The sequence below is a fragment of the Nycticebus coucang genome, chromosome 17, assembly GCF_027406575.1.
Source record: "Nycticebus coucang isolate mNycCou1 chromosome 17, mNycCou1.pri, whole genome shotgun sequence".
NCBI lineage: Eukaryota > Metazoa > Chordata > Mammalia > Primates > Lorisidae > Nycticebus > Nycticebus coucang.
In genome coordinates this window covers 45,067,071-45,091,940 of record NC_069796.1, presented here as the reverse complement: position 1 = coordinate 45,091,940, position 24,870 = coordinate 45,067,071, and the positions used below count along the sequence as shown (strand labels likewise).

Below are 24,870 nucleotides of genomic sequence, written 5' to 3'. Positions count from 1 at the left end.
GCATTATCTATGAAGTGTATAGAAGAGTAGATGATTCTAGAAGTTCTGAAAAGGTTTCAAGGCTTGGAGCAACCTAACTTAGCTCAAACTTGAGGAGACCACTTCCTGTAAGGTAAATTAAAATATACTTGGGCTGAAAGACCTTTCTGTCTTTGTTTTTGGGTTAGTTATGGGACTTGTATCATCTTGCTGAATTGCTCTGGCAGAGATGGGGATGAAGAGAGCCCCTTACTGCCTCTCAGTCACATGGCACGGGCAGAAATATGCAACCTTCTGAATCTTCCAAGGAAAGGTCAAATGGCAGCTAGATAAATATCTACTAGAGTCATTTCTTAAAGGAATTTTCCCACCCAAGATGTCTTTCATCAAGTATCTTCCATCAGATTAGTAAGCTGACCACGTCTGGTTAAATGCATGCCTGTCTTTAAAGAAAAAATGGTGTCTTGTCAGTTACACTGCTATGACCTCAGGTTCCAGAACCTCAAGGAAACATTCTTTCAAGAGATGATTCACTTGGGATTGACCTAACTTTAGAATCAGCTTATTGCCAAAGGATAAAGGAGAGTTCAAGTGACAAGAAAACACTTCTCACTATGAATTGGTTTGGAATGTACTTCTCTAAGTGTCCTGAGGATGTTTCCTTACTCAACATCCACTCCCCTCTGTTGTCACTCATATCATCTGAAGATGAACAACATTTTATTTCCAACTTGAGGTAGGGGGTAGGGTTATTAATTTTTTTCCAGCTTTTGCTCTTTGGTTGGAATGTCAAATCAATCTCTTTTTATAAGAACACAAGGCAAAAGAAAACCTGGGCCTGAGAAGAAAATGGTTGCTACCCCTTCCCATGTGTACTTGAAAAGGGGCGGCTGATTAGCTCCTGGTTTGCTTAGCTAGTGAAAAGAAAAGGGCTGGCTTGGGCGAGGGGAGTGTTTCTTCATAAAGTAAAATGTTGGACCCTGACCAAATGAAATTTTATTTTTGTTGACGGCCAATAATTTCCACCCCTTTGAAATGAAATCATTAAGAGTTTTGTTTTCAGTTAAGAGTTTGAAATAATCAAGAAGGCTAGAGTGGAAGGCAGAATAATTTTTTTTTTAACTACTACAGTATTGTATAGCAATAGAAGGCAGCTGAAAATACTACGCGATAACACACATAATGTGATACATAATCTGGGGGAGGAGTCAGCAGGGTGAGTGTGGCAGAGGCCACAGGTTTAGACTAAAAGCCTTTTGATGGACTGGTGAATGGACTGGATCTGCTTCAGCTGTGAACCTCCTTTGATAGTGAAATAACAGGAAATGACAGGCCTGAAAACCCACAGGCCCACCTCAGGGCCTGCTTAGAGTAAACAAAAGCCTCGGAGGTGCAGAATGATCTTCAGCCGCTCAGCCCCTACAGCCATCACAGTGAAGTCAGAGATGCCCTTGTTGAGGGTTTGGGTGGCCTCGTTGGCTCCTTTCCAGAGCAGTTACATGATTACTGAATGAAGTCCAAGAGTTTCCTGGTGAGGTGGCATCAGCAAGGGATAGGCCTTTCAATTTACATCAGCCTCTGTCATGACTGAAGTTCCGTGTGCCTTATGCTCCTCAAGAAGCACAGCCAAACTCTAGGAGAGAGCGCTGACCTCCACCAGAGCGCTACACAGAATAAGCAGAAAATCAGAATAATTTCTTTTTCTTTTTTAGAGACAGAGTCTCACTTTATTGCCCTTGGTAGAGTGCTATGACATCACAGCTCACAGCAACCTCCAACTCCTGGGCTTAGGCGATTCTCTTGCCTCAGCCTTCCTAGTAGCTGGGACCACAGGCATCTGCCACAAAGCCTGGCTATTTTTGTTGCAGTTTGGCTGGGGCTGGGTTCAAACCTGCCACCCTCGGTATGTGGAGCCAGTGCCCTACTCACTGAGCCACAGGTACCGTCCAGAATAATTTCTTAATATTGCAAGTTTGATTAAGGAAGAGAGGGACATCAAACAGTTTAGAGAGAAGTACCAGGCATGTGGGACGTGGAGTGCTTAGCTCCTCGAAGAAGGGGAAGACTGCTAGAAGAGGGTGAGGGCAAAAGAGGGGAAAGATGTGTACTTCACGAAACTCCTAACACTGTTCCTCAGTAACAGCAGGGTAAACTTTGACAGGCATCAGCCTACTGTTTCCTGCCAGGTGGGGCCTCCACCTGCTTCTAAGGATTAGGGTCAGTAACCATCTTGATTTGCCTGGACTGTCCTGACGTTAGCGCTGGAAGTTCCCTATCCTGGGAAAATCCGGGATCCTGGGCAAGCTGGAATGGTTGGTTACCCTGACTAAATTTTTCTTTTCATAAGAGATAGGGGTCTCGGTGTGTTGCCCTGGCTGGCCTCGAACTCTTTGGTTCAAGTGATTGTTCCACTTCAGTCTCCAGTGTATCTGGATTACGTGTGTGCACTCCTGCGCTTGGCTATCACCTGACTGAATTTTAAGGCTTTTGGGTAGCACATACGATGATTGAAAAACTGGCCCAGATCTCTTCTTCTTTCTGTGTTTCTTAGTGTACAGAATGCCCTATGGTGTGTTCAGGATCATGAAGTCAGAATAATAGCAGCTGCCATTGACTGCATGCCTACAATGTAGCAGGCGTATGATCTTGTTTAATGCTCTCAGCAGCTTAGGAGATAAGATAGTTTTATGGAGGGAGAGACCAGAGCCGAGGGCTGTGACAAGTTGTGTTTCCCAAGGTAAAACAGTGAGAATGTAGCTGAGCCACTTCTGAACTTTTGGGTGCCTAAATCTAAAATCTGTACTCTTTCTACTAAATAGTGTGTTGAATTTGTTGGCAAATAGCTTCTCTGATTTAGCAAAACTCTCTGTGGCCTTCAGCTTTATCCATTGTTTGCAAAGTCATTCCTATTCATCGTAGCATAAGATTCCCTGTGGTCATGTACATAAGACTGTCTACAATCGCTACTTCAGTCTGATACCTATAGCAGCCTCTCAATAGTCTTTCAGCTAATGGAACTAGTGGCACATAAAAGGTGCTCAGCGAAGGGTAGCTATGTTTGTTACTTTAATTATGACCCGAGTAATAATTTTGAATTGAAATGTCTTAGTTAACATATGTCAATTCAAACATTTTAATATAAAAATCAAAGACTCAAAGTATGAAGGAAAGAAATAATGTATTTCTTCATGAGTTGAAAATTAGGCAAATGGAGAAATAAACAACTTTTATTTCCACCACAGAAAAAGCTAGTGTGTTAGTTATTTGATTTGGAATAGATAGAAAACAAGCTTCCTCGCTGTAATAAAAGGTGTTACATGGGTAACATTGAGACAGAAGCAAAAAATTCTATTCTAGGGCTGCAACCTATACATGGTTCATTTCAAGGAAAGTCTAATCCAGGTGCTCATCTCTAAGAAATTCCTTTACTCAAATCAGAGACAACTGAAGCTCTTAGCCTTATGATGGAAGCCCCAATTTGTGGGCATCGCAGTGAGAGCTAAGTGCCTGGGTTTGTGCGGAAGGATGCAGCGAGCTTGTAGGCTACCTTCTGCTTGTATTCAATCAATTCACATCTGAGAGTTGTGCCTTTATTTGAGAATGAAACACAGTTAAGATTACATAATTTATAGCTAGATTAGAGGAAGACTCAATACTATAACAAAAGAGACATGTAAATCCATTTGATTCAATTTGACGAACATTTATCACCCTCTGGTTTTCAGGGTTGTGTGCTGCATGCTGGGCATACGAGGGGGGACATGAGGTAGAGGAAATAAGATATGTACACAAGCCGTTTCTTCAGGACTGATGTTAAATTTTCATGGATGTCTTAGTCTATTCAGGCTGCCATAACAAAATACCGTAGACTGGATGGCTTAAATAGGAGAAATTAATTTTTTTAAATTTATTTTTATTAAACCATAGCTGTGTACATTAGTATGATCGTGGGGCACCATACACTTGGTTCATAGATCGTTTGACACATTTTCATCACATTAGTTAACATAGCTTTTGTAGCATTTTCTTAGTTATTTTGCTAAGACCTTTACATTCCACATTTACTAGGATTCACATATACCCTTGTAAGATGCACCGCAGGTGTAATCCCATTAATCCCCCTCCTTCCCCCTCCCTCCCCTCCCTTTCCCCTTTCTCCCTATTCTTAGGTTATAACTGGGTTATAGCTTTCATGTGAAGGTCCTACATTAGTTTCATAATAAGCGTGAGTACATTGGGTACTTTTTCTTTCATTCTTGAGACACTTTACTAAGAAGAATATGTTCCAGCTCCATCCATGTAAACATGAAGGAGGTAAAGTCTCCATCTTTCTTTAAGGCTGCATAATATTCCATGGTGTACATATACCACAATTTATTAATCCATTCGTGGATCAATGGGCACTTGGGCTTTTTCCATGACTTAGCAATTATGAATAGGGCTGCAATAAATATTCTGATACAAATATCTTTGTTATGGTGTGATTTTTTGTCTTCTGGGTATATGCCCAGTAGGGGGATTACAGGATTACAGGATTGAATGGCAGATCTATTTTTAGATCTCTAAGTGTTCTTAGTGTTCTCCATATCTCCTTCCAAAAGGAATGTATTAATTTGCATTCCCACCAGCAGTGCAAAAGTGTTCCCTTTTCTCCACATCCACGCCAACATCTCTAGTCTTGGGATTTTGTGATATAGGCTAGTCTCACTGGAGTTAGATGATATCTCAAAGTAGTTTTGATTTGCATTTCTCTGATGATTAAAGATGATGAGCATTTTTTCATGTCTGAAGGCCGTGCGCCTGTCTTCTTCAGAGAAGTTTCTCTTCAAGTCCCTTGCCCAGCCTGCGATGGGATCCCTTGTTCTTTTCTTGCTAATGCGTTTGAATTCTCTGTGGATTCTGGTTATTAAACCTTTGTCGGAGACATAACCTGCAAATATCTTCTCCCATTCTGAGGGCTGTTTGCTTGCTTTACTTACTGTGTTCTTGGCTGTGCAGAAGCTTTTTAGTTTGATCAAGTCCCAATAGTGTATTTTTGAAGCAGCTTCAATTGCCCGGGGGGTCCTTCTCATAAAAAACTCGCCCAACCCAATTTCTTCAAGGGTTTTTCCTACACTCTCTCCTAGTTTTTTATAGTTTCATGTCTTAGGTTTAAATCTTTAATCCAGTAAGAGTCTATCTTGGTTAATGGTGAGAGGTGTGGGTCCAGTTTCAGTCTTCTACAGGTTGCCAGCCAGTTCACCCAGCACCATTTGTTAAATAGGAAATCTTTTCCCCACTGAATGTTTTTAATTGGCTTGTCAAAGATTAAATACCAGTAAGTAGCTGGATTCATCTCTTGGTTCTCTATTCTGTTCTAGACATCTACTTCTCTGTTTTTGTGCCAGTACCATGCTGTTTTGATCACTATCGATTTGTAGTATATTCTGAGGTCTGGTAGCGTGATTCCTCCTGCTTTTTTTTTATTTTTGAGTAATGTCTTGGCTATTCGAGGTTTTTTCTGATTCCATATAAAACGAAGTATTATTTTTTCAAGATCTTTAAAGTATGACAGTGGAGCCTTAATGGGGATTGCGTTGAAATTATATATTGCTTTGGGTAGTATGGACATTTTAACAATGTTGATTCTTCCCAACCATGAGTGTGGTATATTTTTCCATTTGTTAACATTCTCAGCTATCTCTTTTCTTAGAGTTTCATAGTTCTCTTTATATAGATCTTTCATGTCCTTTGTTAGATAAACTCCCAAGTATTTCATCTTCTTTGGCACTACTGTGAATGGGATAGAGTCCTTAATTGTGTTTTCAACTTGACTATTGTTGGTATATATAAAGGCTACCGATTTATGAATGTTGATTTTGTAACCTGAGACACTGCTGTATTCCTTAATCACTTCTAAGAGTTTTGTAGTAGAGTCCCTAGTATTTTCCAGATATACAATCATATCATCTGCGAAGAGCGAAAGTTTGATCTCTTCTGACCCTATGTGGATACCCTTGATCGCCTTTTCTTCTCTAATTGCGGTGGCTAAAACTTCCATTACAATGTTAAAGAGCAATGGAGACAATGGGCAGCCTTGTCTGGTTCCAGATTTAAGTGGAAATGATTCCAATTTAACTCCATTCAATATGATATTGGCTGTGGGTTTGCTGTAGATGGCCTCTATCAGTTTAAGAAATGTCCCTTCTATACCAATTTTCTTAAGTGTTCTAATCATAAATGGATGTTGGATGTTATCAAAAGCTTTTTCTGCATCGATTGAGAGAATCATATGGTCTTTGTTTTTTAATTTGTTTATGTGCTGTATTACATTTATATTGAACCAGCCTTGAGACCCTGGGATAAAACCGACTTGGTCATGATGTATGATTTGTTTGATATGTTGCTGGATTCTGTTTGTTAGAATCTTGTTAAATATTTTTGCATCTATATTCATTAGTGATATTGGTCTATAATTTTCTTTTCTTGTTGGGTCTTTTCCTGGTTTGGGGATCAGGGTGATGTTTGCTTCACAGAATGTGTTGGGTAGTCTTCCTTCTTTTTCTACATTTTGGAACAGGTTGAGTAGTATAGGTACCAATTCCTCTTTAAAGGTTTGGTAGAATTCTGAGGTGAAACCATCTGGTCCAGGGCTTTTCTTTTTGGGGAGATTTTGTATGGTTGATGATATTTCTGAACTTGATATGGGCCTGTTCAACATTTCCACTTGTTTTTGATTAAGTCTTGGAAGGTGACGTGCTTCCAAGTAACGGTCGATTTCCTTCAGATTTTCGTATTTCTGAGAGTAAAGTTTCTTGTAATATTCATTAAGGATTTTTTGGATTTCTGAGGAGTCTGTTGTTATTTTGTCTTTGTTATTTCTGATTGATGAGATTAGAGATTTTACTCTTTTTTTCCTGATTAGGTTGGCCAAAGGTTTATCTATTTTGTTGACCTTTTCAAAAAACCAGCTTTTTGATTTATTGATCTGTTGTATTATTCTTTTGTTTTCAATTTCATTTAATTCTGCTCTGATTTTGGTTATTTCTTTTCTTTTACTGGATTTGGGGTTGGATTGTTCTTCCATTTCCAGTCTCTTGAGATGTCCCATTAAGTTGCTTACTTCCTCTTTTTCCGTTCTCCTGAGGAAGGCTTGCAGTGCTATGAATTTCCCTCTTAGAACTGCCTTTGCTGTGTCCCAGAGGTTCTGATAGTTCGTATCTTCATTGTCGTTTTGTTCCAGAAATTTGGCAATTTCCTTCTTGATCTCATCTCTGACCCAGCTATCATTCAGCATAAAGTTATTTAACTTCCATGTTTTTGTATGTGTATGCAGATTCCTGTTGTTACTCAGCTCAAGTTTTATTCCATGATGGTCCTAGAAGATGCATGGAATAATTTCTATTCCTTTAAATTTGCTGAGGTTAGACTTGTGACCTAAGATGTGATGGATTCTGGAGTAAGTTCCGTGGGCTGATGAGAAGTATGTGTATTCAGTTTTGCTGGGATGAAATGTTCTGTAGATGTCTGCTAAATCTAAATGCTGGATGGTTAGATTTAAATCTAGAATTTCTTTACTCAGCTTTTTGTTGGAGGATCGATCCAGTACTGCCAAAGGAGTGTTAAAATCTCCGACTATTATAGAGTTGGAGGAAATCAAGTTGCTCATGTCTGTTAGAGTTTCTCTTATAAATTGAGGTGCATTCTGGTTCGGTGCATAGATATTAATAATTGAAATCTCATCATATTGAGTCTTACCCTTAACAAATATGAAGTGACCATTTTTGTCCTTCCTTACTTTTGTTGGTTTAAAGCCTATTGTGTCCGCAAATAAAATTGCAACTCCTGCTTTTTTCTGGTTACCATTTGCCTGAAATATGGATGACCATCCTTTCACCCTGAGTCTGTATTTGTCTTTTAAGTTAAGATGTGACTCTTGTATGCAACAAATGTCTGGCCTGAGTTTTTGTATCCAGTCAGCTAACCTATGTCTCTTTAGAGGGCAGTTTAAGACATTCACATTAATGGAGAGCATTGATAAGTTTGGTGAAATTTGGGGTATTGAGTTTTTTGAAAGTCCAGTGGGCATTTTTAATCCTTTTGCCATTGTGGAAGTTAGAGTTTGATGAGAAGTTTCTGAGTGAGTTTACTTTTTTAGTAGAGGATTGGGTTGGTTATTATGGAGGATAGGTCTGAGAATATCCTGAAGAGCTGGTTTAGTTATGGCAAATTTCTTTAGTATATGTATGTCATTAAAGTATTTAATTTCTCTGTCGTAAATGAAACTCAGTTTAGCTGGGTACAAGATCCGGGATTGAAAGTTATTTTGCTTGAGGAGATTAAACGTTGATGACCACCCTCTTCTGGCTTGAAAAGTTTCAACAGAGAGATCTGCAGTCATTCTAATGTTCTTCCCTTTGAAGGTAATAGATTTCTTTCACCTGGCTGCTTTGAGAATTTTCTCCTTCATATTAACTTTAGTGAAGTTACTTATGATATGCCTGGGGGATGTCTTATTGGGGTTGAGTCGTGCTGGGGTTCTGAAGCTATCTGCTATCTGAATTTCAGGTTCTCTAGGCATGTCTGGAAAATTCTCTTTCATAATTTCATGCAGAAGGGCCTCTGCGCCCAGTGAGGCCACTTCATCTGTTTCAGGAATTCCTATGAGATGGATATTTGCCTTCTTCGAGTTATCCCAGAGCTCTCTGAGTGAGTGATCCATTTTTGCTTTCCATTTCTCTTCCTCTTTGAGAGTTTGGGAGTGTTCAAAGGCTTTATCTTCAATGTCAGAGATCCTTTCTTCTGCTTGGTCCATTCTGTTGCTAAGGGATTCCACTGTATTTTTCATATCTTTGAGGGCTGCAAATTCTTGTTTCAGTGTGTCGAAGTCTTTCGTGGTTTTGTCTTTAAATTCGTTAAATTCTTGAGACAGCTTTTGAATTTCTCCACGAATTCCTAATTCCATTTTGTTAATCTTGTTTGCCATCCAAATTCTGAATTTGATTTCTGACATCTCAGCCAGTTGTTTGTGAATGGGATCTTCAATTACATCTGCCGTATCTTTCCTTGGGGGGGTTGATCTATTCTGGTTATTCATGTTACCAGAGTTTTTCCGCTGATTCCGCCCCATGATTGTTTTACTCCCTTTGATTTTCCTCTGGTGTTTTGTCGAGGACCCGTACAGTGCTGTGGCCTGAGAAACTGGGGCCCTGTTTGGTGTAGAGGGGCTTAGTGGTTCTGACTTGTTTTCAGCTGGTTTCTATGTGACCCTAGTGAAACAGTTACTCTGGGTTGAAGTCCCAGCTGTGGAGAAATACCAGGAATTGAGTCACCCCACCCACAACAGGCAACAAATGGAAAAGGAAAATCAAACCTTCCTACAACCACACACCCAGGGCACCACCTAGATAGTCCCCAGGTGAGTGACTCAGTTCAAAAGGTCCAAGTCAATTGTCTCAGTCAGCAGCTGCCTCGGGTGGGAGAGTTCAAGCGGTCCCTGGGAACTGGGTCACAGGGGTCTGGTGACTGCTCTAAAATGGCTTGCTCCAGTGCTGCGTGGAGTCAGGAAGAGCCACCAGTAAATAGATCAGTCTGGGAAGATTGATGCCTCCTTCCCCACCTTGCAGCTCTGTCACACCCAGTCTCTGCTAGCCCCACAGGGCTGTGACCCAGTCAGTTGTCTGCAGTAAGCAGATACCCCAGGGGTTTGCACCTGCCTAAGTCACAGGGTAGTCTTTGTCTGCTCGACTAGGCTGCTATTCTCTGTCTTTATCCAGCAGGGGGTGGTGTGGCCTGTCAACCTCGGGCACTTGATGGAGGCTGGAGGTGTTCACTCAGTTCCAGCCCCACCCTTAGTTTATGTTACTGGGTGAAGGGAACAACCCTGTGGGAGTTTGTTTCTGACCTTGCCAGATTCCTCTGCAGAGGAGAGGCTGATTTGAGTTCCCAGAACCTGTGTCTCAGGCCCTGTCTTTAGTCCTGCGGGTTTGTATTTGCAGCACGATCAGTTGTTGGCTGTAGCCTCTTGGCCTCCTTTGTCTATAGGCTGGTGATCCCCTAAGGGCCAGGTGCGTCTTAGGCTCAGTAGAGCAGTTCTCTGGATCAGCCCCACCCTAGGAGTTTCCCGGCTCTGCGGGTGTGTTTTCTAGTCCCCGTGTTCCACCCAGGTTGGTACCGTCTCAGGAAAACCCTTTACTCACGGGGCCTGTGTTTCAGTCCCAGGTCTGTTCCATGGTGGTTGCCATACGAGAAGATGCTCGGCCTCATCTGGTTGCCCAGGAAGACAGGAGGAGAGGCTATGGGATATCTGGGGGTGGGCCTTGTTATTGCTGAAGACGGCTGTTGCTCTGCACCTCGGGGCACCACCGCTCCAGTGTAATTCCCTCTCAGCTGACTGTTGTTCTTGCTCCTTTGCTACAGAGTCAGCACTGGCCAGCTGCAGTCCAGGTCCTGTCTACACCTCTTGAGAGTTCACCCAAGAATCTGGACTCCTGAGGAGGCAGGTCTCCAGATCACGGAGTGAAAGTGGAGGGGGGTGTTAGGAGCTCAGGGTTACAGGTCATAACACCAAGCTCATTGAGACCAAATGAACAAATAAACAGATACAAAGGTTACCAGGCACATGGGCCCATAGATACAGAGACAGATGGAAACACATAAACATACAAGCAACAGCCACAACAACAGCAATATAAGAACAACTGCAATAAAAATAGTGATAATGGTAAAATAATTGAAAGAAAGGAAAAAAAAGAGAGAAAAAAGTGGTGTTAGAAGGAATGTTAAGTGAGAAGAAAGAAGAAATTAAAATTAGAAGACATAGAAATAAAAAATATATCTATAAAAAATGTAGTAATAAAAAATTATCGAAATCTGCTCTAAGAAAATGTTGAGGAAAAATCAGACAAAAAGAAAACAACAGCAAAAAAAAAACAAAAAAAAACCCCATGAAAACCAAAACCAAAACAAAACAAAAAAAAGGCACCAACTGCAAAAATATTCTTGTGGTAGAAATATACCTATAAATGTCTATATGTCTGCTGTAGGGATCAACTTTCGTAGGAATATATTCATACTGCAATATACTTTCTGGACACCAGGTGGTGCTGTGAGTGGTTTTGAGACTTATACCTGGTTTACAGTTTATACCGTTACCATGGTAACCACCTTCCATGGCCGATCGCCATTTTGGAGTTTCTGTAAAAGTTTGTCGCCTAAGAATTGTGCAACCTCAGCTGTTCTCCTCCGGACAGCACTTGCGACCGACCCTCCCACTCAGTGCAGGTGTCCACGCTTCCTAAGTCCCTCCACTCTGCTCCCAGGTTCCCCTGCAAACTGGCGACTGCAATCGGCCATAAGGGGAGTGGTGCCATAAGGGGAGTGGTGCTGAGTTCCCGCGGTATCTCCTGTAGCTGGTTCCCGGGGCTTCAGCAGCCAAAGCCGGTCAGTGGCTTCAGTTGCTCCGTGGCTCCAGAAGCCAAAGCCGGGTCCTAGACTTCAAACCGTTCCCGTGGTTGGAGCGCTCGGGGGATTTATTCTGAGTTTTATGGTTCAGAGTTTTGGATGGGCGTCCGCCAGTTTGCTGCGCAGCCTGAACCGCCAGCCCCCTCCAACACCTGGGGGAAAGGTGCCCGCCCTTTTGGGTAGTTCAAAATGTCTGTTTCCTGGGCAGGATCCCTTCCCTTTAATTGTCCAACAGTTTGCCCAGCTCCCTGTGGTTTTGAGTGGCTCTCCTTTTGGATGCCTCCCTCAGTTCAGGATTAATTACTTGTCAATTGGATTTTGTCAGCATTTACAAGCTGCTGACCTCCATGGGGGAGGGGTCTGCTGGCCGGCACAGCGGAGCAGGGATGAATCTCTACAACAGAGTCTGTGATTTTTAAATTACCCCTCATATATAGCAAACCGCCAGTTCGCTGGGCATCTCCAATTGTCTGTCCACTCCAATAATCCACACACAGGGAAGGTCCAGACCGCCTTTCCTCTCACCTGGTGGCTTGGGAGAGGTGGGCTACACGTCTGTCCTGTCTGCCATCATGCTCCGCCCCCAGGAGAAATTAATGTTTACAGTTCTGGAAGCTAGAATTCTGTGAACAGAGAGCCAGCATGGCTGGGTTCTGGTTTGGGCTCCCTTTCTGATTTGCCATGTGCTCTATGGCCTTTCCTCCAGGCATGCAGGTAGAGAGAGAGAGAGAGCTCTTGCTCTTGCTTTTTTTTTTTTTTTTAATTGAGACAGAGTGTTACTTTATCACCCTTAGTAGAGTGCCATGGCATCACACAGCTCTAACAACCCACAATGCCTGGCTACCTTTTTGTTGCAGTTTGGCCAGGGCTGGGCTTGAACCCGCCATCCTCGGTATATGGGGCTGGAACCCTACTCACTGAGCCACAGGTGCTACCCTTCTTTCTCTTCCTTTTATAAGGCCACCAATCCTACTGAACTATCTTACCCCGATGACCTTGCTTAACTTGAATTATGTTTTTTTCTTTTTTTTTTGAGACAGAGTCTCACTCAGTTGCCCTGGGCTAGAATGCAGTGGTGTCAGCCCAGCTCATAGCAGCTTCAGATTCCTGAATTCAAGTGATCCTCCTGCCTCAGTCTCCCGAGTAATTAGGACTACAGACTACATGTGCCCACCACAGCACCTGGTTAATTTTTCTAGTTTTTATAGAGATGGAGTCTCACTCCTAGACTGGTCTTGAACTCCTGAGCTAAAGTGGTCCTCCTGCCTTGGCCTCCCAGAGTGCTGGGATTATAGGCGTGAGCCTTTTCACCTGGCCAACTTTAATTACTTTCTAAGAGGCCTGTCTCCAAATACAGTCACAGTGGGGGCTAGGGCTTCAACATACACATTTTGGGGAACACAATTGAGTTTACAGGAATAGGTTCTAATGCATGTCATAGCAAACATATTAAAATATACCCACATGACATATATTATATCTGTCTGTCTGTCTCTATCTATCTATCTTGCTGTACAATAAATGAAAAGGTTTTTGTGATTTTGCTTTTGAAATTATGAGTAATTAATTTACAACTGCTGCTTCTCAGCAACCATTCATACTTGGGAATTTTTGCAAAACAAGAGAACTTATAAATTGTTTTCAAATGTAATTAAAATATTTGTGATTTCTTAATTTTATAATCAAATTGACATAGTGCTAGAGTTTTGTGTTTAATTGAGCATTAATTAATTTATATTTTGTAGTTTTAATGTTTTGGAGCCAGTATTTTTTTCCAGGTCTCAAATACATATGTAGGCCCTTAAAAAGCTTGTTAGACACTGGGTTTTTCTATATTGCCAAGTGGATGAAAGGGCTGGAGGGTTTCGTAGCTCCACGGCACACTTCTAGACTGGGCACTTCGAGTTCGGCCTTTCTTCCAAGCTCTGCTGCTGCTGTGCCTCCAGCCTTTTTGTTAGATATCCTCTGATGTCTCCCTGGCACTTAGACTGAGTATGTTCTCTTCTTTCCAACTTACCTCCGCTGTTTCTTTTCTTTTTTTTGTTATATCATCATGGCCACCTAGCTAGTGGCAGACTTGGAAGCTATTGTGGTCCCCATAGATGGTCTCCAAATCCACTTGGTACCAGAGTATCAGGATGTTTGCTTAAGAATTACCTGGAAACTCTGTTATGATACTAATTTCTGTATCTCAGCCTTAGAAATTTGTGCAGTTGGTTTGGGGTGAGGCATTTGTTTTTTAACGCGCTAACATATTGTCGTGTTAGGCAAGGTGTGGACGTGAACAGTATTGGTGGGATGAAGAAGAGATGTGGATCTTAGTAACAACAATAGCGGAACCATAGTATGATACTGTGAAATCCCATTGGCTTTGTTACCAAAAATCAGAGATAAAGGGCTCCCCAGCAGTTTTCAAGATGCCCCTAGGGCATTGCTTTAAGGATGGTTCAGAATGTTCCACTTTGGCCTCCAGAATATTGTATCCCTGGGGGCTGAAATTCGGTGATTATTAATGCAACAACTATTACAGGAAGAAATGCTGCTGTCTCTTATTTGTCTCAGTATGAGGCAAGCTCTTTCTTTAATTCTTGGTAGCACACCAGAAACCAGGTGCAAATCTTTGCTGAGGCTTATCAAAAGAGAAGCACAGACAGAATAATTACCACACTGTATAGGCTCAGACTCATTTTAGGGCTCTTCTACCCCATTTCTGACCTACACCTTCCCTGAGGCTGGGTGTAGCTTACCCTTCACCATGGGAGACACTCCAGGTACCCCCAGGTTGAAGTTCAAGCAAAGCTGACTTTCAGCGTCGGTGGAGACATTTTTCCTCATATAACTCATGAAGCTCAACCCTGAGCCTTCTTTTCCTACTTCAGATTGACACTGGAAATATCCATTCCTTTTAGGGAAAGTCAACCCAAAGTTTTACTTTCTGGTCCCACTAGGTCAATCATACAGTAGTTTGATATCAAGACATTTTCTGAATTCTGGGTTGTTCACTGAAGTGGCACTACATGTCAACTTCAGTAGCCCAGTCTGGGTTTCCTTCTGCCCATCAGTCCAGTTCCTCAGCAGTCTGTGTTCAACAAAGGCTCTACCCCACTGGGTGCAGCTCCCTCAGAGTCACCTTGCTGCACACCCTCTAGGCGCAGTAAACTAATCATTTATCCTCCCATCAACACAATAACCCCATGAGGTAATTTTTTCATCTAAACCAATGGAAAGCAGAGAGGTGAAGCCACTTGACCAAGGTCAAGCCTCTGGGAAGTGTAATGCTGGGATTTGAACTAAAGCTTCTTGGTTCCAAAGTTGTGGATTTAACTATTATGAAGCACCAAGAAACACCAAAGAAGTAGACTGCACATTGATGCCATTAAGAGAAATGGGTAACAGTTGGAGGAGCAGGTGTAATGAAAGAAGGGGGGGAGATGGTCCAGTCGCTTTGGGCTGTGCATGACGAGCCCCTTCACTGGGTCTCTGTCTCCTCTTTATCCCTGTCTCAGCCTAATGGTTATTGTTCTGAAACCTCTTCTTTGTTCCATATTAATCATCATCCTCAACTCTCCAGGAGCCACAGACCAGCCCGAGTGGTGGTGAAGCAGCCTGCCCGGGGAGCCAGCAACAGGACCACAATCACAGCGATTGTCCAGACGGGTGGGGACTGGAGCACTGGCCTCTTCAGTGTCTGCAGAGATAGGAGGATTTGTATGTTTTAACTTTTCATTTAAGTTCCGCCTTACTATTTTCTTTCCCAAGACGTCATGAACTGTCAGGCACAAGGACAGAAACTGCTTCAGAGTAACTGGACTAGTCTTTGAGTGACTCAAACGAATTCCTTGGCTGGAAAAATCTTGCTTTTCAGCAGTGTGGAGTCTTTCATAGAATAAGTGGTGCCTTCAAAGATTTTTTTTAATGACAAAATTTACTCTTGGCAAAGATGCACAAATGGCCTTTTTTTTCTACTGGGAGTGGGAATGTAAATTGGTACAATCTTCCTGGGGGATAGTTTAGTGATACATACAGATTTTGACCCAATAATTATATTTTTAGGAGTTTAGACTAAGGAAATAAATCATGTGCAAAGATTTAGCAGGAACATCGAATTTTGTGGCGTTGGTTATTACAGCAAAAACCTAGAGCAACCTAAATACTTAACAGGAGGCGTCCACACAATGAATTATTATACAGTCATGAAAGGTCATGTTGTAGAATAACATTTAAGGAGATGAAAAGATGTTCTGGATATGTTTTAGGTTACAGAAGTAGACTGTAAAACTATACATGGTAGATACTATTTTTTTGAGAAGGAGACATTTAGAAAAACATCAGGAAGGATACAAATGCCAGTGTTTACAGGTGTTTCCAGATAATAGGTTGATAAAGAATTCTTATTTTCTCTTTTCAGTATTTCTATGAAGGCTATGTAGTACTCTTAGAACACTAAGAACAATCACAAAAAGAAACTCCCTTTGTTGATCAAAATCTTTTCAGATACAAGTTCAGCAATAAAGAGGTACAAATAACACTGTTCTCTAGCTATTATACATGGTTTTCCCCTGGGTTTAGAGTTCAAAGCACAGGGATTCTGTTTTTGCCATAGGACATTCTGACCTACCTCTGGTACCTTTGTGTCAGGATCCCCTGGTGCTCTTGCTCTAGGGAGCAAATGGATCACATAATCTCCTCTTGGAGGGATGAGAGTTAGTCTCTTAAATTCAAAACCAGCAGACCCTCATCTGACATTTTTGAAGAATATAGCTCTCCTATCCTCTGCAGGCTTCTGATAAGACCTGAATTTGTCCTAAAGCCTCATAGGATGGATCACCCAGAAAGTTCTGAGGAAGTCCTCATTCAGCCCAGAGTCTTTCTTCTCTTTGGCCCAGAGCTTGGCAAGTCTCTTCCTGCCACTGTTACCCAAGTAGATTTCTGACAGGTGATTATGGCAGCTGTCCTCTGCTTCTCTCAGGACTCTTCTGGGTTCTTTGTTCTTTTCTTGACTTTGGATGTCCTTCAGTATTGAGGTACAGAAGGGTAGAGTCCCATGCGGAAATATGGAGACATGGCTCCAGATTTATAAGTGGATCATTTTCCTTTCATAGTTCATGGCGGGTGGTTGTGGGGAAACATCAATGCGCTTTTAACTAGGGCAAAGCCTGCAATAACCTCACCTTGAATCCTAGCCTTGCCTCCCCTGGCCATGTAGCCTTGAGCAAGTTCTCTGGGTCTTCACTTTTCCACCTCTAAAATGAAGGTAATAAAAGTGCTTACCTCAAGGGCTGTTTCTGTTTTCAAGGTTAAAACAGAAATCACTCTTAACCCTGGTTTGGAAGATAACTGGATCCTTTGGAGATTTTTGGTTTACAGACATACAAGTGTCCCCTTGAAATTCATGTTCACTTGGAACCTCTGAATGTGACCTTATTTGCAAATAGGGTCCTTGCAGTGTAGTCAAAATAAAGTTACACAGTATTAGTGTGGACTCCAATCTAATGACTGGGGTCCTTATAAAAGGAGGGGAATTTAGACACAGACACTCAAGGCAGACAACCATGTGGAGACAGAGGCAGAGACTGGAGTGACAGAGCTATAAGCCAAAGAATACCAAAGATTGCCAGCAACCCCCAGAAGCTATCAATAAGAAAGAGGCATGGAACAGATTGTCCCTCAAACTCTCCAGGAGAAACCATCTCTGCCAACACTTTGGTTTCACATTTCCGATCTCCAGAGTTCTTCAGTGGGAGAATGATTTCTATTATTTTAAGCTGCCCAATTTGTGTTTTTCTGTTATGGCTGCCTTAGGAAACTAATACACAAGTAAACCTTGGATTTCATTAGCAGTCTATGGGGAAGCTCCCAGAATCAAAGAATCAGCTAAAAGACAAGCCCAGAAAGGACAAGATGGATTATTAGTGGTCAACATTAGAGGTCTTTAACCTTGTGTAATCCTGTTGGATAATTGATGTTTCAGCAGAAGCAGCTCAGTGGTCTAGTTTGAGTCAGGTATCTACGGCTTGGCCAGGACACACTGAATGACAGTCTTACCAACATTGTTCACAATAACGGGGTACTTTCCTAAATTTACTGTTGAAGTGCTGTTATTAGGAAAATTCCAGCAAATATCATGATAATGCACTTAGTGAATCTTGGCTATTAATACTGTTATTATATATTTTTATTATCCTTCAGCATGTTGAAAGAGTCGAGTAAGAAAGCTTAACCTGGATGGTGCAGTGTGATTTCTCCCTAATCCCAAGACCACTGAAAAAGCTGGCCAATGAAATGCTCAGTCCCCAGTCACTCTCTTTACGTTCAGCACTGCTGCAGTGCTCGGCTCTGCCTCAGCTGGCATAGATGCTCAGGACACCAATAACATGGGGTTCCCCAAGCATCCCCGGTTGTTCACTTGAGAGTTCATTCTAGTGACAAGGGGAGAAGGAAGCAATGTGGAAAGCAAAGCATTTTTCCATATGTGGAAAAATGTTATACAATTGTATTTCTAATCTTTGAGTTAATCATCTTGAAACTTTAAAGGTAATATTACTCTATATACTCATTATTTACACCTTAATTCTGAAGATGCAGCTGTAATGTAAGTGCTATGAGTCTTACATTTCTTCCCCTCATTTAAAAAGACTTTTAATTGTGGATTGTTTTATCCACTAAGTTTCATTTCAAATAAATCACTGTGCAAATAGTTGTGACAGACTTGGGAACAAAAGGAGAGCTTCTTCTCCTGAATTTTCCATGCCAGATAAGAATTCTTATCCTAGGACATTTTTCCATCACATGCTGAGAATTATTGCTATAATTTGTCATCCACTAAGCAAAAGGTATGTTACTAACAGCAGTGATTTGCATTCTTTTTGACATTTTGCTTCTTCACTTTATTATAATTGTATTTCTTTAGTTGCCTCCCTCTTCCCATCTCTGTGCTTTAATCTGAATCCACACTGCTCTGGGAGGAGCAAATGGGTGTCTGTGTGTCCTTTGAAGATAGAGTAGCTGAGAGCTCAGATGTGAAGATGAAGCCAGGGTGAAATAGTGGCTGCTAAATGGCATCATAGATAAAAGGCATCGTGAGTAAAAGACTGCGTAGTCCAGCTTTGAGGATGTTTGTGATGTTGCCCTAGAGAAGGTTTATGTGACAGGTGTAGTCAACATTGGCTTTATAATTCAACCAATATTTATTGAGTTCCTCCCCATGTATGGGCACTAGATAGGTGTTACAGACATATTAGTGAATAAGAGTTTCTTAGGGGAAATGGACAATTAACACATTAATAAAAATATACAGTTGTGATAGATTCCACAAAGGAAATAAAATAGGGAGTTATGAAAGAAAATTATAGAGGATGGGGTAAAGGATGGCCTCTCCAAGGAACTGGTAACTGAAGGATGTTAAAAGAGCCAAATACTCAAACAAATTCTCTGTAGAGGGCGCTATAAGCACCAGGCAGTAAAAAAATTAGTGTGTGTTAGGAGCTAGATGCCCAAGATGGGTAGAAGAAAGCAAGCCAGAGTATTGTTTGGTTTTCTGAAAAGGGAAGGAGGCATGAAAAGGCATCAGACTCTGATTCATGTCCCTACACTCTATCTCAGGTAAACTGTAGCCTCCCTGAAAGCGGGGACCACATGGTTTTATTCATTGTTCTGATGCCCAGCACAGCACCTGTCCCATAGGAAGCACTTAAAAATATTTCCTGAATGACACATAAATGAATGAATTTTAACATGTATTCTTACTTGCTTCTTTCTTGCACTTGATTGAAAGAATCCTAGAGCCTCAGAGCTATAAGGGACCTTGGGACTTAGCTTGCCTAGCCCCTCATCTCTTTGCTTAAATCCCCTGTGCAACATGCCTGGCAATGACCTGACAGCCTCAGCTTTCTGAGCACTTCTAGAGAAGGGGGCTTACTTCCTTTGGAGCTAACTCAGTGCTTAAAATAGTTTGAATAGGTTCCTATACACATAACACACAAAAATACCTACCCTATTTGTGTATGAAAAACAAGGAGTAATACATGCTGCTCTCCGTTCACCTGGTTTTTCTCTCTAAAGGCAGCTACTCTTAACTGAGTACAGATATAGTCTCTGTACTTATAAGGGTATAAAATTTACATAATGAAAATGCATTTTTAATAAAATATTATATAATAATTGTAAAAAAGAAAAATTCAAGAAGACTATAAAAGAAAAAAAACCCAGCATCCTATAATCCTAGCTTTTGAAAATAATTATTGTTCATATTTTAGTATCTTTTCTTCCAGATACCAAAATGTGTGTGTGTATGTGTGTGTAATTTACACCAATGGTGGACTTGTAAATACACACTCTTCTGTGTCTGTGTTGTGTGTGTGTGTGTGTAATTTACACAAATGGTAGACTTGTAAACACACACTCTCCTGCATCTTTGTTTTAATTTAACAGTGTGTCTGGGTGATCAGACCACATCAGCACATCTGGACCTAATTTCTTAAATTGCCACAAAGATTCCATTTTATGAATGTATTATAGTTTATTTATCCAGAAATCTCCATTGGTGAACCTTTATATGGTTTCCAGACTTTTTGCTATTCAAACCAATGCTACATGAATATCCTTGTACAGATGTCACTTCACGTGCGTGTCAGTACATCTGCTGAATAACTGTTGAGTAAACCTGCTGCTCAAACAGTACGTGCTATTTTCAATACTGATAGATGTTGCCAAATGCCTTTCCATTTAGAAGTTGTACTCATTTATATTCCCTTTGACAATACATGAGCGTGCCCCATTTCTTTTCTGAGCATCTGTTGTCAGAAAGTCCTGCCTTTTCGTAATTATCAATTATGAATCTGAAGTGTGCCTCACTGCAATTTCCACCCACCTTTCCTACTTCTGCTCTTTGGGGCTCCTCATTCTGATTTTGTGTAGGTTTCTTCTTTCTCTGGACTCCCCTACGAAGTAGAGACATGAATAATGAGCCACATTCCATGCATGAGGGTGGAGCCCATCTAAGAGATAGGCAGGAGTTGTAGGTGTTTACCTAACCAGGTATAAGAGCAAGAAGCTGAATGTATGGCTCAAATTCACTGTGAACCTGAGTCATAAAAAAAAAAGACATTTTTTTCATTCATAACACATGAATACATTTGCCTTGTAAAAAATGAAACATAGAAAAAGGGAATGATGTTCCCTCTCTTTTTAAAAATCAACTTAGTTCAGGTTTTCTCTCTTTTATTTACATATGTGACCATTAGTAACATATACATGTATTACTCGGTTATAACTCTTTAAACAAAGCATAGATGGTATTGTGTTGTATTTATAATTATGTAGTTTGATTTTTTAAAACTCAAAATATGTCTTAGATATTGAACTCTGTTGGTATTTAATTGCACTTTCATATTCTATAACATGGTTACACCATTATTGTTTATTTGCACTTTAGTCTATTTATACACATTTAAGTTGTTTTAAGTTTTATGTTACAAATAATACTGTACTGACCAACTGTTTCCAGTTGATGTTCAAGGATCCAAGCCCCTGTAGATTAAAACTGGCAGAAGGCTCGGTGCCTGTGGCTCAAGTGGCTAAGGCACCAGCCAAGTACACCTGAGCTGGTGGGTTTGAATCCAGCCCGGGCCCACCAAACAACAACAATGGCTGCAACAACAAATAGCCGGGCGTTGTGGCGGGCGCCTGTAGTCCCAGATACCTGGGAGCAGAAGCAGGAGACTCGCTTGAGCCCAGGAGTTGGAGGTTGCTGTGAGCTGTGATGCCATGGCACTCTACCCAGAGAGACAGCTTGAGGCTCTGTCTCAAAAAAAAAAAAAAAAAAACTGATAGAAGTCAGTGTCTCCATAAAACTAACAAAAATTAGAGTAACCTTCTGGTCTGAGAAATAGAATAAGGTTCTGCTGTGCTAAGAACGGGTGGCAGAATCAATGTACCATAAAAGATCTTTCAATCACATGTAGAGAAAATGATGTCAGTTATTCGAAAGTATCCAAATACTGTATCTATTTTAAATATTGAAATTAGATTTATACAACAGGTATGATTCACCTGTAAAAATTATTTAATATTTTTCTTTTGGCAGGGAAAAAAATCATCATACTCAATACTAGCAGAATTGTATCAGGTTTAGCTTTGTCAGTGACTAAAGAAGATAAACTTTTATACACTGAGTTTTTATTTATTTATTTATTTATTTTTTGGTTTTTGGCCAGGGCTAGGTTTGAACCCACCACCTCCGGCATATGGGACTGGCGCCCTACTCCTTGAACTACAGGCGCCACCCTATACACTGAGTTTTGAAAACTGGTTATTCACTCTTAGTCCCTGATTGCAGGAAGACAGTACAGCATTAAATTGATGACTTGGGGCTGTAAATGCCCTCTGAGATGTGAAGTTGCTTCAAGGACATCTGAGAACCTCCATCTGATGTTATTGACAGGTTTCTGTGGCCTATTTTGTCCCATATGTCTTGAGTGTGACATTGCCAGGCATTATGGAGAGTGTCTTTGCTGGCCATTGTTACCTGGGTCCACCTTTGCACTGAGAATTGGCACCAGGGAGAGACATAAAATACAGGTAAGTGTGCTTTAAGGTATATGTGAATCTGAATCCATATGAGAACCTAGATGGCTTTCAAACTGGTGATATTAAAAAAAAGATATATATGTGAGGCAGCTTAAACATATCAAACTTAGTGGGGAACTTTGAGAAAGGAAAGGAAAGAAATGTTTTGATTTCATTCTTTACTAGAAAGTATTAGCTAACTAAGATGCCTTATTATGCAGGGTATTTCTGAGGGGAAAATATAGCGCATGTTGTCCTCAGCACATTGGCTAAACTGTGCTCTCTGAGCTTTGCTTTAGTGACGAGTGATAGAAGGATGTAGCCATGATCAGTCAGACTCTTTAGACCAACATTCATTGTCTTCTATCTACAGAAATGAAACCATGCTCTGTCTCTCTCTCTCTCTCTCTCTTTTTTTTTTTTGAGACTTAGTCTTAGTTTGTCATCCTTGGTAGAGTGCCGTGGCGTCACAGCTCACAAACCCTTGGGCTTAAGCGATTCTCTTGTCTCAGCCTCCCAAGTAGCTGGGACTACAGGTGCCTGCCACGCTGCCTGGCTATTTCTTGTAGTTGTTGTTGCAGTTGTCATTGTTGCTTTAGCTGGTCGGGACTGGATTTGAACCTGCCAGCCTTGGTGTATGTGGCCAGCACCCTACCCACTGAGCTACGGGCATAGCCTGTCTCTCTGTCTCTTAATTACGTCAAGACAAGATGACAGAATATATAGTTGGGAAGTCTGACTTACAATTTAGCCTATGTCAGTTGTCCCCAACCTTTTTGGCACCAGGGACTAGTTTCATGGAAGACAATTTTTCCATGGATGGGGGTTGAGGGAAGGAATGGCTTTGATATGAGTCTTGAAAGCAGTTGCTTTATTATGGTCTCTGTGCAGTCAAACCTCTCTGCTAATGATAATCTATATTTGCAGCTGCTCCCCAGCACTAGCATCACAACCGCAGCTCCACCTCAGATCATCAGGCATTAGATTCTCACAAGGAGCACGCAACTTAGATCCACATATGCGGTGTACAATAGGGTTCATGTTCCTGTGACAATCTAAGGGCCCTCCTGATGTGACAAGAGGGGGAGCTCAGGCAGTGATGTGAGTGATGGGGAGTGGCTGTAAACACAGAGGCAGCTTTGCTGGCTAACCTGTCGCTCACCTCCTGCTGTGTGGTCCAGTTCCTAACAGTCCATGGACTGAGTTTGGGGACTGTAGGCATATGTGATGTACAGATTGTACTTTGGGGGTTCCCTGGGAACCTTTCAAAGAGCCAGTGAATATCCAGCACAGCTGAAACTGAGGTGCATGAGAGGCTAGGGGGAGACAAATTATATATGTTAAGATGTAGATAGTTTAAAAAAGGCATCTCTTTATATATTTTATGGAATGATCTCTACGGTGTATATTTAGGTGAAAAAAAGGGCAAAGAAGTGTGAAATTATTTACATGAAAAGATATGCTTGTGTTAACATAGAATTTATCTGGAAGTGTATAGGAGGAACTAGTAATAACAGCTGTGCCCAGGCAGGTGACTGGAAGGGTTCAGACAGGTATAGAAAGGGGTTTACTTTTTACTTCCTCTCTCTTCTTACCATGTGCACTTATTATCTACTCCAAACAAATAAATAAGAATTATAAATATTAGGTCCTAAGAGGAAAAGAAAACCAAAATGTCAGTCGAGAAATCAATGGTTTCAGGTATGAGGCCTGTATCAAAAGTCCTGAAGACTGGGCTCTAAATTGCAGGTGTTGATTAAAAATTGAGCTATTTGGCACTTGGGCAACCCAGGGTCCCTGGGTATTGACTTAAGAAGGCTGGTAGATCTTGGAAGCAGAGGGTGATGGGCCAGCAGGTAACATGGTACTGGTCTTGGGGAGTGGGGATGAGCCTGTGTGATTATAATACAACGGAGTTCTTGGTCCTACCCTAGGGAACTTTGTGCGAGGACTGGCTGGTGGTGCACTGCTGTTGGCCTTTTTCCATCTGTCAGGTGGCCCGGGAACTCAAGATGAGGACCGCCCAACTCTACGAAATCTGTGCAGTCCCTTCGACTCGGGACACCCTTATTTGACACAGCAAGATGATTACCCCTCTTTACTCCCTCACCCTCTTCTCAAACTTCTCTTAATAGATTGCGTTTCTTGTTACATTTTCACTGAAACATTATAAAAATAAATGATTTCCTCCCACTGTCTCTACTGTGGTTCTCTCTTTATCCATTCCCCTATGAAGACTTTATTATATGTCTGAATTTGCTATTTCACTCCAGCCACAAACAACAGATCTAGAGTTCTGTGCATGCCTGCCTCTGGCCTGGAGTTTTGGGAGGCTGCATTGCTGTGCCGCCTGCCTTTCTACTGTCATCGTGAGGGATGTCTGAAAGGCCGGAAGAGTTGTCATGTAGTTTTCTTATGTCAAGCCACTTTCCCTGAAGTATCAGTGGTGCGGTAAAAGATGATTAATTTTAGTTAGCATCTGGATTGGGCACTTAATGTCACTGAAACATACATTGTCCTTCCTTTGTCCTGATTCTTCAGTCCTGATTGTTCAAGGACAAGGCCTCAGGTTGGTGGTATTTTGAATACCTTTCTTATACTTGCCAATCTTTGGGCTCCTGGCTCAGAGCCTTAGGTAGGGAACTGTTCTGGGTTGCATTGTGTCTTCACCTCCCACCCCCTCTACCAAAAGATGGAGTCTTATCCCCTGTGAATGTAATCTTATTTGGAAATAGGGTCTTTGCTTGATGTGATAATAAAGTTAAGATGAGGTCATTTGAGTAGGCCATAATGCAATGCCTGGTGTCCTTCTAAGAAGTGTCGAGATGCAGAGATGGAAACCCAGAGGGAAGACAGCCACGTGCACCTGGAGGTAGAGACTGC

At 41.5% G+C, this 24,870-nt stretch overlaps 2 protein-coding genes across 2 annotated transcripts in view; both read left to right on the top strand.

Annotated features, from left to right (window-relative positions):
* The window catches only part of LARS1 (leucyl-tRNA synthetase 1), a 124,458-nt gene that overhangs the window by 88,535 nt on the left and 11,053 nt on the right, over positions 1–24,870 (top strand). The window lies entirely within an intron of this gene.
* On the top strand, positions 544–24,185 carry PLAC8L1 (PLAC8 like 1). Its single transcript, XM_053565947.1, has 4 exons — positions 544–715; positions 14,993–15,129; positions 21,863–21,999; positions 23,922–24,185. Exons 1-4 carry the CDS (start codon positions 594–596, stop codon positions 24,060–24,062), a joined length of 537 nt encoding a protein of 178 aa, XP_053421922.1. The 5' UTR covers positions 544–593; the 3' UTR covers positions 24,063–24,185.

Bases quoted from the DNA above. Each gene is read 5' to 3' on its own strand.
- PLAC8L1 (XM_053565947.1), top strand. From the start codon at position 594: ATGAATTGGTTTGGAATGTACTTCTCTAAGTGTCCTGAGGATGTTTCC. The intron at 716-14,992 runs GTAGGGGGTAGG...TCAACTCTCCAG, and splicing joins CATTTTATTTCCAACTTGAG to GAGCCACAGACCAGCCCGAG. The intron at 22,000-23,921 runs GTAAGTGTGCTT...GTCCTACCCTAG, and splicing joins GGGAGAGACATAAAATACAG to GGAACTTTGTGCGAGGACTG.